The following is an 18,172-nucleotide window of genomic DNA, read 5'->3' as shown; positions in this document are numbered from 1 at the left end:
CCACGTGTGAGCCAGCTGCCCATTAACAGTAAACAGGTGAAATCTCAGAGGAGTGTTTAACTCATTCTATATCAAACGTACAATGCCAGCTAAATTTGTTGTGTACGAGAATGATGTTTCGCTGAAGGCAGTGCTCGTAATACAAAGTATGTTTTTAAATATTTCAAAACCGAAGAGACATACTTGTGGTGATCCTTTGTAGTGACCCGATCTTTTTTACTTTTCTGATACATTGGAACCCAGGCGGGACACCTGCAATATACAGAATGGACTGAGTAAACATCATAAGGAGTCTTTAACACTCGATACCTACTCAAACTTAATTAGCTTATGACATCAGTAGTCGTATTCACTTGCTAATTCCCGTTAATAACCAACATTGTAACTTAATTACGATTCAGAAAATTACTGAATATCTGGCAAAGCATGTGGTTTAAATTTAAAAATTTACTCATTTCTGGAGTCTACAAAATTATATCTCGGTAAATTAAGAATAAGTAAATACAAATTTGTCATAGTCACTCGCACTCATTTTCCTGTCAAACATTCGGCATCCAACATTCCCATCGTGCACTGCGCGTATGTCGCATTGATTTTGTCAGAAAGGCTGGTGAGTGTATACCGAGAAAACATAGGTGACTGGTGGGATATTGCATGACATGCCACTCCAAAGCGTTGCATAACTAGTTTATATTAAACGAATTGAGCGCAACAGAAATACGTTTGCTACACGTCGATCGCTTTAAAATGGAAGAAAAAGGCCCATGCAACTTTATATTTTAAAAACTTAAAATTGACGAACTAAGTCGACTTTACCTTTCTGAAAACTAACCTGGCGGAGGAAGGCTTGGATATGAAGCTCCTGGGAGTGAGGGACAGGAAATAAAATAAAAACAGGTGGGCCACGCTAGAACTGACCTGCCTTAAACTGGAGTATTTCTCACGTTATTGAGCTCAACAATAAAAAGTGACTTTGTTATGCTTAATATTCAACTGGAAAAATGGCATCGAATGTAATTCCAATTTTGCAACATAAAACAAAACTTCTCGTTAAGTTACAAACGTAATGACCCTGATTACTATCCGTACTTTTGGAAAATCGCATAATTCCGGGTGGGGGTCGCTATTTTAGGGTAGTTAAAACGTGTACCACATGTGGAATGATTCATCTTTGTAGAAGAAAAACAGTAGGAAACTGATCAGTCTAGTCTAAAAGACACCAAAACACAGGTATCGGATCAGTTTGGGTTCGGCGTATTGTATGTGTGATATTCATTTTTTCTGGTAACAAGACAGTTTACTTTTGAGGCACTACTTTTTGATTTCGGGATCAGCCAACAACTACGGAATTTTATCGCTCGAGCTAGATCACTATTTTCGGAAGGGACTCAGTTCGAAACCGAAGAACTATATCACTGTACCCAGGGTTTGGACTTCAAGTAACTACTTAGAAACAGAAAAGAGGCGTTCGAGACCTCGACTCTTTAACTTGCTAGTTTCGACTTACTAGTTAGTTTGCCTAACCACTGATTACCCAATAAAATCTAAATTATAGGAGCACGCAACACCCTGTTCACCCCAATTTTGGGTCCTGTGGGGCAAAATGATTGTACAACGAACGTCGCTAATAATGACAGGTTTGACCTCGATTTGTTTTAGGGCAAATCTTGAGAATTCGTAGAGAGTGTTGAACTTATGGATTTGTCAGACATCGAACAAATAAATGATAGGAATGAAAAACATGAAGATGTTATCACTAATGCGGAGATTGAAGAACACTGACCTGTGTCAGTTGTCTGAGGCTCATAAGCTGTCTTTCCGGCAGCTGCTTCATCTAGCAAAAAATATACGGGTTAATAAAAAAAAAAACACATATACACAGAAAGAAAGAAGATAACAAGTAATCAAATTCATGGGATGGGGTCTTTGTGAGTCTTTTTGATCTTAACAGTGTGGACGATTGGCGAAAACGCATTAGGGAGATGGCATCAGATCAGGGAGGACGGGGCCCGAAACGAGAGGTTCTCGTAGTGGGGAACGTTGTCTTCCAGGCTAAAACAAAAACTGAATTGCCTTACGTGTCAATGAGAAACTAATCCGCATATTCTTTGTTTACTATACTCGACTTTTTGTTCCATTACTTCTGAAATTGCAACAATCGTATTACTTTCTGGCAAGCACTAGTTAGAAGTAGTTAAATTACATTCTAGAGCGGTTTTCCATTGAGTGTTGTGAAACCAAAATCAAACTAATCACTCTAGCCAATCACAAAGGACACAGACAATCCTGTGAACCAATCAAAACTATTAATATTAAGTAATTACACGTAGCTGACACAAAGCGCAAGAAAAAGAGCGCAAGCGAGTCACGATTGGGTTTGGTTTTACTTCTGATTTGGATGAAAAAGTGGCGCGATTCTCTTTAGCTCATTGCCTAGCAATACAAAACCATTAACGTCCCATTACTTTTCGCCGACGCGAGTGAAAACTGCTCTGTAAAAGTTTACTACTTGATGCTTAGCTCGTAAAAGTAACACACGCCAACACATTCATTCAGGTGAGGTTGACAAGGTTAATTCGGGAGAACTAAAAAATAATACCATGCTTGTAGTGCTGAGGACGTTATAAAGCCCCAAACATTTGATACAGAATCTTAAATCACTATTGTGGAAGGACTCTCTCATCTAAACCTCTCAACAGAAGGAATCAATTTACGAAAGAACAGCTTTTCTTAAAATCTCGAATTTTAAATTGTTTTAGACTGCGCTTACCACATTTGTACATAAGCCTAGCTTGCTGGATGTCAAGTTTACTGGGCTTCTTACGTTGTCCTATTTCTGCGGAAGGTTCCACAGCCTGTATCGTTATAAGTCCAGGGCGATTATTGCCAGCGTATTTAGAGTAGTGCATTATGGATCCAACGTCATATGGGACTTCTCTACTGTCTATCATATCCTCTGTTGCTTTTTCGAAGTTTTTCTCTGTTCCTGAAGTAAAATGAAGACCAGTGCCTCTGTCAATTGGTGCTATTTACATGGCCCCTACCGAAGCACTCTACCTACACTCTTTCTTTTTTTTTTTATAAGAATATGATTGATAAGAATATCGAGACTGAAATTTGAGACTGATTGGATGAATATTTTAAAAATAAACCCTAGGCTGAGATTTTGAAAAGAATATAATTTTGTGTGTTGAAACGCAAAACTAGCCTCAAAGCAACGAAAACAACGCTAGCCTTTATGTTCGATGCTTATAACATTTCTGGAAGAAGTTATGTGTGTCATATCAGGCTTTAATGCCCGCAGGCTGACTCCAAAATTACTTTAACACCATCCAGACGCAAAATACATTCGAAAACAGAATGTCATGCGTTTTAATCTAGGAATATTCACAAAATTATTTTCAGCCTAGAATCGGCAGAAAAATAAGAATATTCAGCCTCATCAGGAAAAACATTATTCTTATAAAAAAAAAGAGTGTAGTCCTCTTATCCACCGATAAACTTCATTTCCGATGCTATCCTCTCGTACTCGAAGTACAAGATTTGTTTGTTTGGCCACGATCTCTTTCTCTGATAAAAACCTCTCCCATTCCGCGGGCATACATGGGATGTCATTATAGAGGTCGGTGCTACGACGTTTTCTTTCCTGGTATTTATATTTCCTAAATGATTGAAATCATTGAAATCACTTGAAAACTATTATGGGTTCTATTATGGGCAGGGAACGTTGACTGCTAGTGAATTGAAGTTTACGGTAACTTCAGTAGCTGAAGGAAGAAAAATCACTAAAATAGGTATTCAAGATTTTCACTCCAATCCCACTGAATCGATTAACCAGCGTGAACTACCATTACCCAGGACGCCTTTCGACAGTCTAAGACACTTTACGCTTTTGAAGGACAACCTTTCTCGTAACAGCTGTATACTAGAGCTTTTCATATACAAGAGCTTTTCCTCCCCAACTGACCCACGAAAATGCATGAATTCTAACCTCTACGGATATTTTCCCAGTTGATTTTGACGTACTTATCCCTGTCAGGGCGACTCTGTTCGTGAAAGAAGCCTAGGGCGTGTCCTAATTCGTGAGTAAGGGCGCCTCGATCACAAGGAGGATCCCTTGAAAGAGAAAATAAATCAACTTATTTTCCTATACACGTATGAAATAAAGATTTCGAAAATATAAAACACTTTTCAGTTTTGAGCGAATCTGCGATCAGTATTTATAGCTGCAAGCGTTAGTTTAGCGCCAATATGATCCTTCTTGGTCTTACCGGTTAGCGCCTATCGTTTCTGGTAGCTCAAGTTAAGGTTTAAGTTATCGCCACTGAGAGGCTAGACGGAAATGATTACCTTGCCCACCGACCATTCCCATGGATGGGTGAGGGGAATGCCCAAAAATCCCAGTGCCTAAACGTCTTTTAAATAATTAGGGTTAGTGCTTAGGGTTGGGAGTAGTTCAAGTTAGGTTTGTAGAGTAGTTCAACCATTCGCATTGGATAGGTGAGGCGCACAAAAGACTTTTGAAAATTCAGACTTTTAAATTTTGAAAATTGCGCACAAAAGGCTTTTGAAAATTCAGGGTTTCATTGGTAACGGTCTGCAAAAACTAGGTAAATAAGATTCAACTTACTCCGTGTACCGGCCAATGGATACTTCCTGGGGGCGACCTGTATGTCCCACATACGACCAACACCTTAAAAGACGAGAACGTGGTTGTTCAGAATTGAAGGGAAAAAAAGAAAGGAAAAGTAAAACAAAACAAAACCAAATCACTCTCTTTTGTCGACCCGAGGAGCAGTCTATTTGAGGTGGACCGAATTGTAATTTGTACGCGTTTTTAAATTCAAACTGACAACGTGCCGGAAAGGCTTACTTTTGGTCTTCTCAGGAATTTGATTTATCTATTTGTTTGGAAATGTTCCTACAAAACTTCGGAGAAAACGTTGCCATTTTGTTGACCACATAAAGCCATGCACTGCACACTAATGGCTGTATGGTGCGATGGCTCAGTCAATCAGATTGCAGCATTTGCACTAGTATACAAGGAAAGGTCTACTAAAAAGCAAGAGAATATGATCTTTTCTCCTGTAAAAAGCCATATCCAATTTATTTATATTTTAGATCAACTAGCAATTTAGAGATACAACAGTTCAATAACTATCCCTTTTGGGGCGTAAAAAATTATAGCGCTTTTTCCATTCTATGATGAGTCGGTCAAGTTAGTTTGTTTCCTGTCTGTTGTAATTATCGTCCCACCATTCTTCTTGAGTCTTTCGAGTCATTTAAATAATGACAATGAAATAATTACTTATGAAATCTCTAACATATAAACCTGAAAACAAGCGATTTGTTAGTACCATAGACCTTTGCCTTGTGCGATAAGAATCAATTTCATAAGCATGTAATGCGCCTCTATAGATAGAAGCGTATTAGAAATACATTCACATCAAATCAGTACATTACGAGCGCGCCAAAAATTACATGGCAAAAGTACATGCGGGCCTCAACTGAAAACTCACTTCTCTCGGTACGATGTGGTCTTTGACGAAACCCGAATCATTGCTCTACCTTGCGGCTAAATAGCTTCTCGCGTGACTTACCCCGTTTTATAAACGAACTTGATGTATGATTGCTCCACTTCTCTTTGCTTAAAGTTGATACACACGTGTTTATCCCAATCATGCATTGAGTCTCTGATCAGTTGCCGTCCTCTAGCGTCTGATTAACAACAAAACCGTATTTATGAGAATAACACCGGACCTGTCCTGTCGTTTATAGTAAATGAAAATGCCGCCGCGAAACATGTGTCGGCTTCTAATAAAAATCAGTTTGAAAGCATGAATTTCAAGAGGTGGTTTTGAAGAGGAAAAACTCTTTTTTTTCAAACCTTAGGTCTCAAACAAGAAAGATTCATTAAATAGCGAAAGAACAGCTCCTCGTGCTCAATTTTATCGTACACGTTTCTCGATTTTTACTTTTTTTTTTTTGTTTACGTTTGTCGCCCGTATTCTTATTTCAAACAATTTCTTTTCAATTTCTTTTTTTGTGCCCGAATAACCTAAAATAGCGTAACCATGATTAGCTTAGATTGTACTTATAAAACAATAATCTAGAACAGCGTGACCCGTCGGCGTTGGCTCGTGTCCGAGCATCGACAGATTTCTTCTAACAGTATGGTCTCTTCTTCTTTTCTTCTACAGCGTGACCCAATCAATACATAAGTAAAAGATGCATTGTAAAATACTCAGCGACTGTTTGGCATCAAATCTGAGTTTTCGCAACGAAATAAACAGAATCAATTATTGAAATAATGATAATGATGTAATACCTATTTCTCGACTTATGACATACGGTATAATCCCATTTGGCCAGAGTTGTCTTGGATTCCGTAGAGAGCCTCTTGTTTGAGCTTCTTCGTTCCAGTCCGGCCCTTTTGATGCTGGGCGTGTAAACCCCAGAGCCTGGACCTGTTCTTTAGTTAGTGCCATGTCTCCCTCGTACAGTGGAGGCACATCGGTCCTATGATCAGGCACTAGCCGATATGTATTGAAAAAATGGTTTAGTTTTGTAAATTAACGGACTCTAAACTGAAACAGCTGCTTTCGTCGTGACCTAGTGTAGATTGTTTTCATTCACTTGGCCAGCACACATGCCAATTTTTCGGTACAAAAGAAAGCGTTTACATAAGAATAGAGTTCAACTTTGGTACACCAACATGGCCGCCGTTTCATTGTTTTGGAACTCCAATATGGCTGCCGTCGGTGATGTCATGTGCCGCTCTAATTAGTAGCCTAAATACTACGTTTTCACTGCTATTAAACTGAAAATCTACGATATAGCTGCTGTGAATGAAATCAATCGATGCTTGATGAAGGACGAGAGCACATACTTAAAACCATGCATACGTAAATAAAGTTTTTGTCATCCCACACGTGGGTACGTAATCTGCCAATGTGTAGTTCCTAAATATGACCTTAGCATGCGTAAAACCATGATCAGCTCCAAAACTTAGCAAAACTGGTTTGAAATAACAAAATCACATTAATAATAATAATAATAATAATAATAATATTTAATATTTCTAAGGCGCAAATTAACATATGAATATGATCAAATGCGCCTAACAAACCATATGAGTAATATAAATTAAACGATATGCTATGAATAGTGTGATTAATTTAAAACTAATTATTTACAATAATTATGTACATTAGGCTAAGGTAACGAGCTAAAAATTAAAGTATTAAAAACAAGGGATCTAGAAAAATGTATAGAAAACATCAAGAGCTATTCAAACGCTTTTCTAAATAAAAATGTCTTCAGTTTGGACTTAAAATGGTTAAAATTGTCCTCCTCTGTTATTGCACACGGCAATTTGTTCCAAAGTGATGGTGCAGCAGCAGTAAATGTCCTGTCACCAAGTGTTCGCTTCGTTTTCATGGATGGTGGTACTAATAAAACTTGAGAATTAGAGCGTGGACCATACCGGGAGGGATTTTTAACACGAATAAGATTACAAATATAGTCCGGTGCCTGGCCATGTATGGCCTTAAAAGTAATTATTAAAATCTTATAAACAATTCTGAATCTGACAGGTAACCAATGTAAAGAATATAATACAGGAGTAATGCGACTAAAACGCGGAGTCGAGCAAATTAGCCTAGCAGCTGCGTTTGGCACACATTGTAGCTTATTAATATGAGTGGTCGGTAAACCATGGAGAAGATTGTTGCAGTAATCAATGCGTCCCATTATGAAGGCATGCACTAGCACCTTGGTAGACTCAACCGTAAGAAACTTCCTAATACGCCTAATGTTATGCAGATGATAAAAAGCAGCTTTACATGTCTTCGTAATGTGTGTCACTAGACTAAGATTGGTATCAAACCAGGTTCCGAGGTTTCTTGCAACAGCAACAGGGGCAACACTCACATCACCCACCGATAACTTCTCGATGTCCACCTTGCTAAGCTGTTGTCGTGTACCAATTATTAAGAATTCGGTTTTGTCGTCGTTTAGCTTTAACTTGTCAGTAATAATCCACGCTCTGATTGCCTTTATGCAGAGTTCCATTGCTTCGATTGCATCAGATTGACTTGATGTGGTGTCGGGCTTGAAGGACAAGTAGAGTTGCGTGTCATCTACATACGCATGTGCAACAGGTAGATGATCCTTTATCACCTCAAATAGCTTGCTAGAATAGATCGTAAATAGCAGGGGTCCCAGACATGAGCCTTGAGGAACCCCATGTGGCAGCTTGGAACTCTCAGAGAGACAGTCGTCTAAAAAGACGCTTTGCGATCGGTCAGAAAGGTAAGATTTAAACCACTTCAGAGCCGTTCCTGTGATACCAAAACTCGACTGTAGACGATGAAGTAAGATTTTGTGGTCCACCGTGTCGAAAGCCGCACTGAGATCTAGAAGAACTAGAAGTGTCACGTGCTGGCGGTTCATATTCATTAGTATATCATTCTGGACTTTTAGGAGCGCAGTCTCGGTACTATGACATTTACGATATGCAGACTGGAGTGGAGGATACAGGCCAAGATCCATCATGTGGTTGTACGTCTGGTCAAATACAGCGCGTTCTGTCAATTTTGATAGGAATTGAAGACTACTCACAGTTCGAAGGTTTTTAAACACCGAATCAAGGCCAGCCTTCTTTAGGAGGGGGTTGACAAGAGCTTCCTTCCATTCACCAGGAAAGTAGCCTGAGAACAGCGATGAGTTAACTATGCGCCTGATGACGGGGAGGAGCACATCAAGACAACCGACGACCAGTGATGTTGGCATGGGGTCCGTTAGACAAGACTTCTTAGCTGACGTCTGGATTAAAGCCCATATATCATTCTCAGTAAGAGGGTGGAAGGCGCTTAAAGATAAACATGTTGGAACGACTTCTACTTCAGGTGGAGTGGGTACTCCATCATCCACAACAGTGGCATCGATGTCCGAACGAATTCTGGTGATCTTACGAACGAAAAAGCCGTTGATGTCATTGGCTAGGGCCGTTTTGTCATGATAGTCAGGAAAAGATAATTCATCCTTTCTGAGAAGGAGTTTCTTTGTAGCTCTAAATAGCCTTCCTTGATCGGCACTGTTCTCATCGATAAAGTTGGTATAAAACGCCCGTCTAGCTTGATTCATGAGATGAGTCACGTGATTTTTCTTAGACTTAAAGATAATCAGGTCTGACAGCGATTTAGTTTTTCTCCATCTTCGCTCGGCTTTCCGACGTATTCGTTTAGCGGCATCTATGTCAGCGTTGTACCAAGGTACCCTCGGCCTAGCCCTCAAGGTCTTTGTTTTTAACGGCGCATGACAGTTGGTCATTCTGGACAGAGTTTTGTTATAGTTACGTAAAAGCGCATCAACTCCATCCGGGGTGACATTAGTTAACTCATCGGATTGTTCTTGGCACAATCCAGAGGCAGCTAAGTCAGCTTTGAGTGAATCCAGGTCCACTGATTTGAGCCTCCTGTAAGTGACCCTCTTAGTTGTCACAGCTGGTTTATCTTGAAGTAGCTTGCAAAGAAGTGATGCATGGTCTGATATGAAACGATCAGTTTGTGGTGAATCCTGGATGATTTGGACAGACCATCGGGTGATAATAAGATCTAGTGTGTGTCCATGAACATGAGTTGGCTGGGAGACGTGTTGCCGTAGACCAACAGACTCCAAGAGATCCAACAGTTTGAGAAAGTCAGGATCATCAACAGCATCAATATGGATGTTAAAGTCACCGGTAATCAGTAGCTGTTCCTTACACAGAAGAATGGATTCAAGATAAGTCGAAAACTCGGTGAAGAAAACATTGGTTGACAATTCATGTTCATCAGAGTATGGCGGACGGTAGATGATAACAACACGGAGATTGTGCGAAGATGATGACGTAACAGTCCACACAGAGAATTCGAATGATTCCTTTTCACCCGCGTCAACTTTCTTAACACCCAATGAATCGCGATTTAGTAGACCCGTTCCGCCGCCACGACGCCCAAAACGGGGGTGATCTATAAACCTGTACCCGTCGGGGCACAACTCCGCCCGTACAGCTGCATCGTCCGCACTCAGTCAAGTCTCGGTGACTGCAAAAAGATCAGCTTTGCAATCACATATATAGTCCAAAATTACAGCGCTCTTGTTTTTAACCGAACGAGCATTGAATGTGCATAATGTCATTAGATGATTACAATATCTGCCAATGTGTAGAACTATTAGACAGATCTACACATCTACAATGTGTAGTTCCTAAATATGACCTTAGCATGCGTAACTATAACTATATAGCGTAAGTGTTAGTCAAGGCTGCAACGTTCAGCAGAACTCTCAGCTGTACTCAGCAGAAAGGAAAGAGACTGTGTTTATCTGATCAGTCTTCGATCGATAATGCAAGAAGAAGTCTTCGTTTATCTTCAACCTTAACTGGGTATCGTAATCAACGATGATGGATTTGAATAGAGTACATTTGGATGGAATGGAGTGGAAAGTAATAGAATACACAAGATGTGGAATATATCATTGTAAATAGGGGAGAAAGGAGGGAAGAGAAGGGGGAGAAGGAGGAGGAGGGGGGGGGGGGTACTGAGGTGAAATTGAGTATTTGTTTCCTTGTTCCACTGACACTTTTCGCCAAAGTTCTCGCTAATATTATAGAGATGTCCCTTACTCCCTCAAAGTTTTCCAAATACCCCTTGTTCCCTTGAAATATATGATCGTGATCTCTCGTTCCCCATGACCGTCAGGGGCATTTAAAAATTCAAACCGATAGCTAGAATCGTGAAACCCGGCGTTGATCAAATTGGTTAACTAGAGGTTCATTGGGTAATGTTGTAGCTCTCTTAAGGTCTCACATGAATGGCTTGAAACGCTTTGAGAGAGCAATAGAACAAACAACAGAAACAATGCTCCCTAGTCCCAAAACAATAACAGCTGCTACAATGACGACAAATAGAATTACAAGCTTACGAGAGCTGCTACACTACTGGCTTAATTGAGCGACTAAGTAATGTTTACTTCGTTGCTGATAACACAGATGGAAAAAGTATGACCGAGAGTGATTTTTTTCGCAGAAAGTTTACTTAATTTTTTCTTTCTTGAATCTAAAAGACTGAAAAGACAAATTCGCAATTAACTTGAATTTAATTTGGAGTGTGAGGAAAATTCTCGTATTCCAAGAATAAGTTTTCAAGTGTGCAATCGATTTTAGGCAATTTGATGTTTACAATGGTGACCAGTTACGCTTGTCAAGAATCATTCGGGTATATCAGTGAAAATGTTTTTTTTTTTCTGTCCTAGATTCCAATTCACAAATTCATTACCTTCTCTGTCTCTTGGCTTCTCTCTGTCTAAAACTCATTTTATGACTTCAAAGATGAGCGCTGTATAATTATCTTGTAAACAGAAACGTCTGGCTAAGGACTCTTTAAATTCGTTAACCTTAAGTAAACAGTTACCTGTTCCTTTTGCCAGATGAGAATTGCGTTCTTACATTCATGACAAATTTTAAAATCATGATCTATGTAAACAAACTGCTTCAATGAGATGTGATTGCTTTGTGCTTAAATAAGTGTCAAAAGTAATGAAAACTGAACAGCTCAGTTAATATCAAGGTGTGAAGCCAGCTTTTGCTTAGTCAATATTTTTCTTAAATTGCAGTTACGACCGCGGAGAATAATTATTTTCAGATAATATAATCGGAAAAAGAATCATATTGCCACTGAGTTAACAACGCTTCGATCAAACATTAAAGACAATGGAAGCAAGTCATTGAGCTTACCAGCAAAATCAGAAAAGAAGAACAAAACAAACCTTTGGGTCGACCGTAGACAAGGGAAGTTCCTAGGGATATCATCAGCCAGTGCTTCCAAACTGGAGCCATCTCGTAACAGTTGTTTCGTAATGCAAAATTTATGCTTGAGACATCGTGCCCTTCTATGCACTAATACTTGACAAGATCAGCGAATTATATTTTCTACAGTAGCTGAGTGTATTTTGGTTAATAATTAGAGAGTGTCACCGGTATTGTTTCAATTTCCAAACAATTACAAGGCAAATATTATTACTGGACCCTTACTGGGATTGAAGTGGAAAAGCACTTGATGTTCTGACACAGTAATTCATTGAATTCTGTGTTAAGTAATACTTACGTTTTAGTCATTTGATCTTAACGTGTGGCGGTGAATTCAGTTAAACTTGTTACTATTCACCACGTGATCTGACCACCTGGTCGTCACATGCAACTGTTCCGACAGCCAGTCAGTTTGGTTTTACCCCTTGCCGTCATACGCGAGTAATATATATAAGAGCCTACCCTGGGAAGAGAAAGAGATAGTACTTCCACAAAGGTTGAGCTTCCCTGGAAAAAGCTTTGCATGCGTGAAAACCTTACTCTGTCTGGCATTCTCATGCAGTCGCATTCCGCGATCCGCGAACTTGAGGTATAACTCAGGTGTCAAGAGAGGGGGAGGAACGTAAAATTATTTTAGACCCACCTATTCAATTAAACCCTTTTCGTGGAATTATTAAATTTGACTGAAAAGCAAAAAGAACATTCTTTGTTTTCCTGCATAAAATTCTCGCAATTGACTAAAAGTAGCTTAGCAATCAACACCGAGATTTTCATTAATTGCTGCAAACAGATCATTCCTTTAATTTTATACATATTTTTTCCTTCTGGAAATTACAACTAGCGATCCGAGCTTTAAAAAGAAGGACATGCTTAATTGGATAAGTCTTTCAAGGCATCTCTTGAGGCAATTTGATGTTACACATGCACTGCATCTGAAAAAAAAAAGAAAATCACATTCTTTGATTTCACTATAAACGAACCACAACGTAGGCAAACAACTATGACTTCGTGCCATGGATCAATTACCTACTAGTTTCAGTAGATGAATCAGTTTATTTTGCACGCCAGAGATACAACATCGACTTCCAAATTTTTGCTCAGAAGCTGACGGAACCGTTCTCTGGTGAGAATTCTGAAATGATTTTTATATAAAGCTCTGGTGCTTTATCAACTATTCTTTGGCCAGAAAAGTTGTACCTTACGTATCAACCATGAATAGTAGAAGACTGGGTCTCTTTACTATCCATGGTATCAACCTAGCCTGCGATAAGGCTCACCTTTGAGTCACGCGTGCACACCCGCGTGCAGAGAGCCAGTCGGCGAGCGATTCGGCGGGGAGGAGTCTGGTGCGGAAGCGTCAAAAGAGTGGGCTCACTTTTTTCGAGGCTTCGCCGCTCGCTCCACACACTTGAGCTTGCTCGCAAGCTATACAACCCGGAGAATAGAACAAAACTAAACACATTTTGTGAAAGAAGGGTTTAGAAAAACAAAACACAAACTCCGTAGCGCTATCCAGGGCAGCCCAGTTGCCGATTTTATATGCCGAGAGTCCCTCAGACTAGTCTAATGCTACAATTCCAATCCGAATGAGGGCAAAGCACTCTTCAACGACAGGTCTCAGTATATCTTTACTGGATATGAAATTGCTAAAAGAATTGTTTTATTTAAATACAATTTACAACGTCAGTCTGCGAGCCAACTTGCACAGCTAAAAAGAAACAGCCGAAAGGCACCGTGAAGTACGAGGAGTACGAGCAAAGGCGAAAAAAACGCCATGATAATGCTGGTAGCCTCCAACTCAGTGTATGCTTCCGTAAGATTAAAGTCACTAAAGCTTCCGTATTAAAAGAGACAGAAGATTTGTTTCTAAGGGAAACGCAAAACAAGTCTTGGGAATGCCAACAGTGACAGATGTTTGGACCGATGTATTTGCACATTAATGGTTTAAATTAGAAACTCTTCAAATTTATGTTAACAGCGCGTTGATTTCAATCATATTCGTTGTCAGAAGAAAACAGATCACTCAGATTTGTTTCCATAACACTGCTAACCTTACGGCAAACTACACGTCAATGCGAACGATAGGTTGATGTTAAAAATCTGCCGATCATTCCGCGTCCGAGAATTTTAAAAATCGACGGTTTATGGCTCCAAAAGATCTATGTAGCTCTAGTGTCTTCAGCCCGGAGTTTAATTAACAAGCCAAATTCTCATGTTTTCGTTTCATTGTTGACGTAGGAAAAAAAGGAAATCGAATTTAAATATTCACGCGAGGAGCACTGAATTTATGGTCGACCGAGGTGAGTTTTTTCCGCTTTTTACCGATTTTTCGAGGCAATGCTGTGTCAGTTGATGTTGTAGATTTTACAAATTAGATTTTACATCTTACATTGTAGTCATGGTCAAGAACGTGTGCCTTATTGCCGATGCAACATGTTTTGGTAATATTAATTTCATAAATCGTTCGAAGGGTGAATTATAACGGCCCCAAATTACCCCACAATCGCAACAAGCAAATCCTTTATCAGCCTGATTGGCTCTTTACGGTAAGACTTTTCGCATTCTGTCTGGTGAAACGAGCCAACCGACAACCAAACAAAAACATTTTTTATTATTTTCATTCCTGCTCTTCATCCAACATGCAGGACACTGAATATTAAAAAGATTGACAGGAATAACCATCGGTCGTGGGGCCTAGTATACGTGGCTTCGCATGTTATTAACTTACTTTATTTTCAGGCTTTTAACGCTTAATTTTTTGCCGATTGTTTAAATATATCGCATTCGCTTAAACCCGTCTTTCGTCCTTCGTGACTACTTCTCAGTATTCAGTTTCGCCTTTATTTGTGTTCGAGTGAGCGGGGAATAAGATGAATCCAAGCGGAACTCAGTTAGTTGGAGAGTAGAGCAAGTAACACATTCATAAAATGATCAGATTTGTTGGTACTGAGTTGATGTTAAGTTGGCAAATTATATATAGTGGCACTATGTTATTGTTACTGTCCAACCATGTCCAAGTCTCTATTTATATCAATGTTCAATGGTGAACAGCTTCTGTACAACTTTGTTTGTATATGCATGATGCATAAAAGCGAGCCATACATTATTCCGAATCAACATTTTTACCATGGTAACCCAGCTGCAGGTGGCTGTATTTCGCCATAGAGGCGACGTAAATTATAAGTACGGTAACCTTGAATTGTATTATTTCTTAACAAATAGAGTTGAACTAAAATGAGTTGAAAAAGTTGAACTAAATGAACTAAAATGAGCCACTGCAGTAGGTCAGCTTACTGATTTCTTAAAATAGAGAAACGGCTGTTCCACCTACAAAGATTTCTCTTATGTCTGGTTTTTAGCGTCAGACGCCTAAGTTAGAGCTACGAATGGCTCCTTACAAATTGACGATTTATAGGCTGATCGCTCTATATGGTGGCTGGTTCGCTAGGAAATTAGTCATAAAATTGAAAAATCCGCATTTTGGTTTCGTACGTGTCGTTCCGGCGCCAGTTGGTTATGCAAGAACGAGCACCTGTAAGCTACGCAAGCGGGCTTCATTTTTTGTGGTGAGCAGGGTAGGTACACCCGGCTAATTTATAAAGTTCAGTTCTCCTTCTTCTTCCTGTCATTAACGTGCGCCGCGAAAGACGCAAATAATTTATTTTTTTAACCAATTTACAGTAAAAGGAAAATTGAAATTTGCAGTTATGTTGTTTAAACTGAAGGCTAGTGGTGCCTTGGAAAAAGGATCTGTTTTAGCCGTGCGCAGCTTAGTCAGGAGAATGTGGCCCAGTCTGTCTATATGCTCTATCATTGTTGTCGTTCAAAGTTTAGCAAGCTTTGCTGATGTCTGTCATGAAAATCATTTATTTATATTTGATCGATTAAACAATTATATTATATGTAGTGAGGATTTGTCTACCTTTAGGGTGTCCTGCGTGTCTATCTGTAGTTAACCCTGAACTGTAATGTTCGTGAGTAAGGAGGAGACGCTTTTTGCCTTTCTTTCAAAAGTTTGAAATTAAATCCCGACATTTCGTCACGAACAACAAGCCTTGCTCAAACATCATAGAATCATCATAGACTAACGCAACAGTGTTGCTTTACAGTCAGGTTCGTATTTCATGCGTGGGTCAGTCAAGATGGTGGATAGTGGGCAGGTTTCGGCAAGTCAAAAGAGACATCAACTTCGACTCGGTTGGTAAACATGCTCAAATAAGAAAAAAATATGTTGATGTCGTCTAGAAGCCGCGTTTGAAATGTCATCTTTGTCTTTACACAGGGAAAATCATGGTAATCCTACCCTAGAGAATTTTCGGAATGTTGGAACGCAGCCTCGTAGTTTCAAGATTGTAAGGATTATGAGTCGATTGAATGTCAACTGGCCGCGGCAGCAAGCGACAAATATTAAGCTGGTAGAACGTTTTGCGAGGAGTGTTCTTGTATCCTCAAGCTTGTTTCTCCTCCTTGTGTTGGTTCTGGTGACTCTACCAAAGATTGAGAGTGCACAATACGAAATGGGATTCTGCAATGTCACGGCAACAAAATTAATCACAGATCCCGACAAACGACTTCAGTGCCATTGCCCTGGACGAAATAGCTACACAAAATGCATAATTTATTATCCTTGTCTACAGATTTATGTTTCATACAACAACGCATCCTTACGTGAGGCTCTAGTTGTGAAAGATCGACGACGAATCACCGATGAATGTTCGCACAAACTCAGAGACTACGACTGCGGAACCACGGATGACGTTTACAGACATGTCAAAAGCTTTAGCGAAAGATGGGGCTCGAGAAACTCGTCTTACGAATGTTATCACAATTCAAGGAATCCCGCTCGAGTGATTTTAACAAACACGGCACCGAGTACAATCTTGGCAGCAACGTTGACCTTACTCCCCTCTATCGGAGTAGTCGTTGGTTTGTCGATGAAATGTTTCAAAGAACAAATAAGTTTAGTAATGCTACGAAAATTAAGACTGGGAGTGAATGAAGATTTTGTTTCTGTAGCTACTGCTAGCGATGATGAAGGCTCAGGATAGTAAAACTGCGTGATGCAATGTTAGACATTCAGTCAAACATTTGGAACGGATTTTGTAAATACAGAAGAATGATCTGTATCGATGTAATGGTTTTGTATATATACTGCATATAGAAAACGGAAAGAATAAATGTTCTATTATTATTCCTGCACTTGTTCCTCGTCTGTTGATCTTAATGGCATGGGTAATAGATGACGGAAATGCCATTAATATAAGGAATGCGGAATACCGCACGTCCAATACCCAACGTTACTGTAGCTATGGAATTGTGAAGTGCTTGTGTCACTGAAAACAAAGAATACGCGCTACATACGTAAAGCAAACAAAACCGTAAGTTTGAAGTGCTCAAGAGGTGCAAAGCAGATACGTTATTCGATCTCATTTGATTGGTTCTCTGGGAAATAACCGAAGCATATCTCAGGTGGGGTGAGTCGAGAGCTGAGTCTGACGCAACGTGATCAGTGAGCACAAAAAGGCACTACAGGGATTAGTAATAACCACGGTGGATTAAAGAAGCTACGTCATGGTTTGCGCACCTTGAAAAGTTTAGGCTAAATTTTTCAAGTTCGTAGTAGGTAATCCGTGTTAATCGTCTCCATCCTTGATCATCCGTGTTCGTTTATGCTTTATTATTGTAATCTCTTTGTCCCTTTTCTTACCTTCAATTTAAAGATCACTGTACACAGCCAAAAATACTCAAAATACCGTGGCAGCTGGCATCACAGTGATGCATCCGCATATAATTATCTAGTAAGAAATTATATAACTTATTGCACTGGTCAGGAAAACAGTTACAGGAGGTAGTTTTGCCACCTCCCTGAGAATTTTGGTGATTGACTTAAAAGTCTTGGGTAAACAAACCTAACTGGTTCTGAGAAGGATCATTTCATAAAATAATGCAAATACCGTGTCAGGCTACAGGTGTATTGTGCTTCAGATCTTATGCAGACTACAAACACAACACGGCTTTCTCGAGACCTGTGGACTTTGCCATTATCATGACCGGCTAAGGTTGTACGACGAATGGCTGCATTTTGTTGTGAAATGGTCTGAAATCAGTGTAAACATGACACAAGTTTTTACATTTTCAATGAGTCCCGTCGCTTTACAGTGAAACCGACGATATTGTTGTCTTTCTGTACCAAGAAAAAAAACGAAAAAGAGTGTAAAACAAACCACTTGTCGCCGCTCAACTTTCACCGCATTTCCGGTTGAAACGCGCGGCTGTCGATCAACCACTATATCTGTATGTTTTACGCAAACGAAGACGTTA

General features: G+C 39.6%; 2 protein-coding genes across 5 annotated transcripts in view; one reads left to right on the top strand and one right to left on the bottom strand.

Annotated features, from left to right (window-relative positions):
* Positions 1–11,963, bottom strand: part of LOC110056978 (nematocyst expressed protein 6-like) — a 13,231-nt gene extending 1,268 nt beyond the window's left edge. Inside the window, exons 1-9 of the mRNA XM_089294403.1 lie at positions 11,812–11,963; positions 6,329–6,532; positions 5,601–5,718; positions 4,631–4,693; positions 3,992–4,116; positions 2,771–2,986; positions 1,784–1,834; positions 833–862; positions 184–252 (exon numbers count right to left, since the gene is read on the bottom strand). Coding sequence (XP_089150529.1) covers positions 184–252; positions 833–862; positions 1,784–1,834; positions 2,771–2,986; positions 3,992–4,116; positions 4,631–4,693; positions 5,601–5,718; positions 6,329–6,532; positions 11,812–11,881 — 946 coding nt within the window. The 5' untranslated portion in view covers positions 11,882–11,963. The remainder of the gene's footprint in view (positions 1–183; positions 253–832; positions 863–1,783; positions 1,835–2,770; positions 2,987–3,991; positions 4,117–4,630; positions 4,694–5,600; positions 5,719–6,328; positions 6,533–11,811) is intronic.
* Positions 11,964–13,780: 1,817 nt separating this feature from the next.
* LOC110057011 (uncharacterized) lies at positions 13,781–17,050 on the top strand. 4 transcript variants are annotated; one of them, XM_020763585.2, is made up of 2 exons: positions 13,781–14,151; positions 16,134–17,050. In XM_020763585.2, the coding sequence occupies exon 2, from the start codon at positions 16,213–16,215 to the stop codon at positions 16,897–16,899; it is 687 nt and encodes a 228-aa protein (XP_020619244.2). In that variant the 5' UTR covers positions 13,781–14,151; positions 16,134–16,212; the 3' UTR covers positions 16,900–17,050. The 4 variants fall into 4 exon arrangements, with proteins under 4 accessions (XP_020619244.2, XP_089150465.1, XP_089150448.1 ...); XM_089294339.1 differs by lacking the exon at positions 13,781–14,151 and adding an exon at positions 14,190–15,426; XM_020763584.2 differs by lacking the exon at positions 13,781–14,151 and adding an exon at positions 15,478–16,048.
* Positions 17,051–18,172: the final 1,122 nt, after the last annotated feature.

This window comes from Orbicella faveolata, unplaced genomic scaffold, assembly GCF_042242905.1.
Source record: "Orbicella faveolata isolate gen_17 unplaced genomic scaffold, um_ofav_v1 contig_1, whole genome shotgun sequence".
Classification (NCBI taxonomy): Eukaryota; Metazoa; Cnidaria; class Anthozoa; order Scleractinia; family Merulinidae; genus Orbicella; species Orbicella faveolata.
The sequence above is the reverse complement of the archived record's forward strand: the minus strand, read 5'-3'. Positions and strand labels throughout refer to the sequence as shown.

Excerpts from the sequence above, each read along its gene's own strand:
- LOC110057011 (XM_089294322.1), top strand. The coding sequence starts at position 16,111 with ATGTCATCTTTGTCTTTACACAGGGAAAATCATGGTAATCCTACCCTA.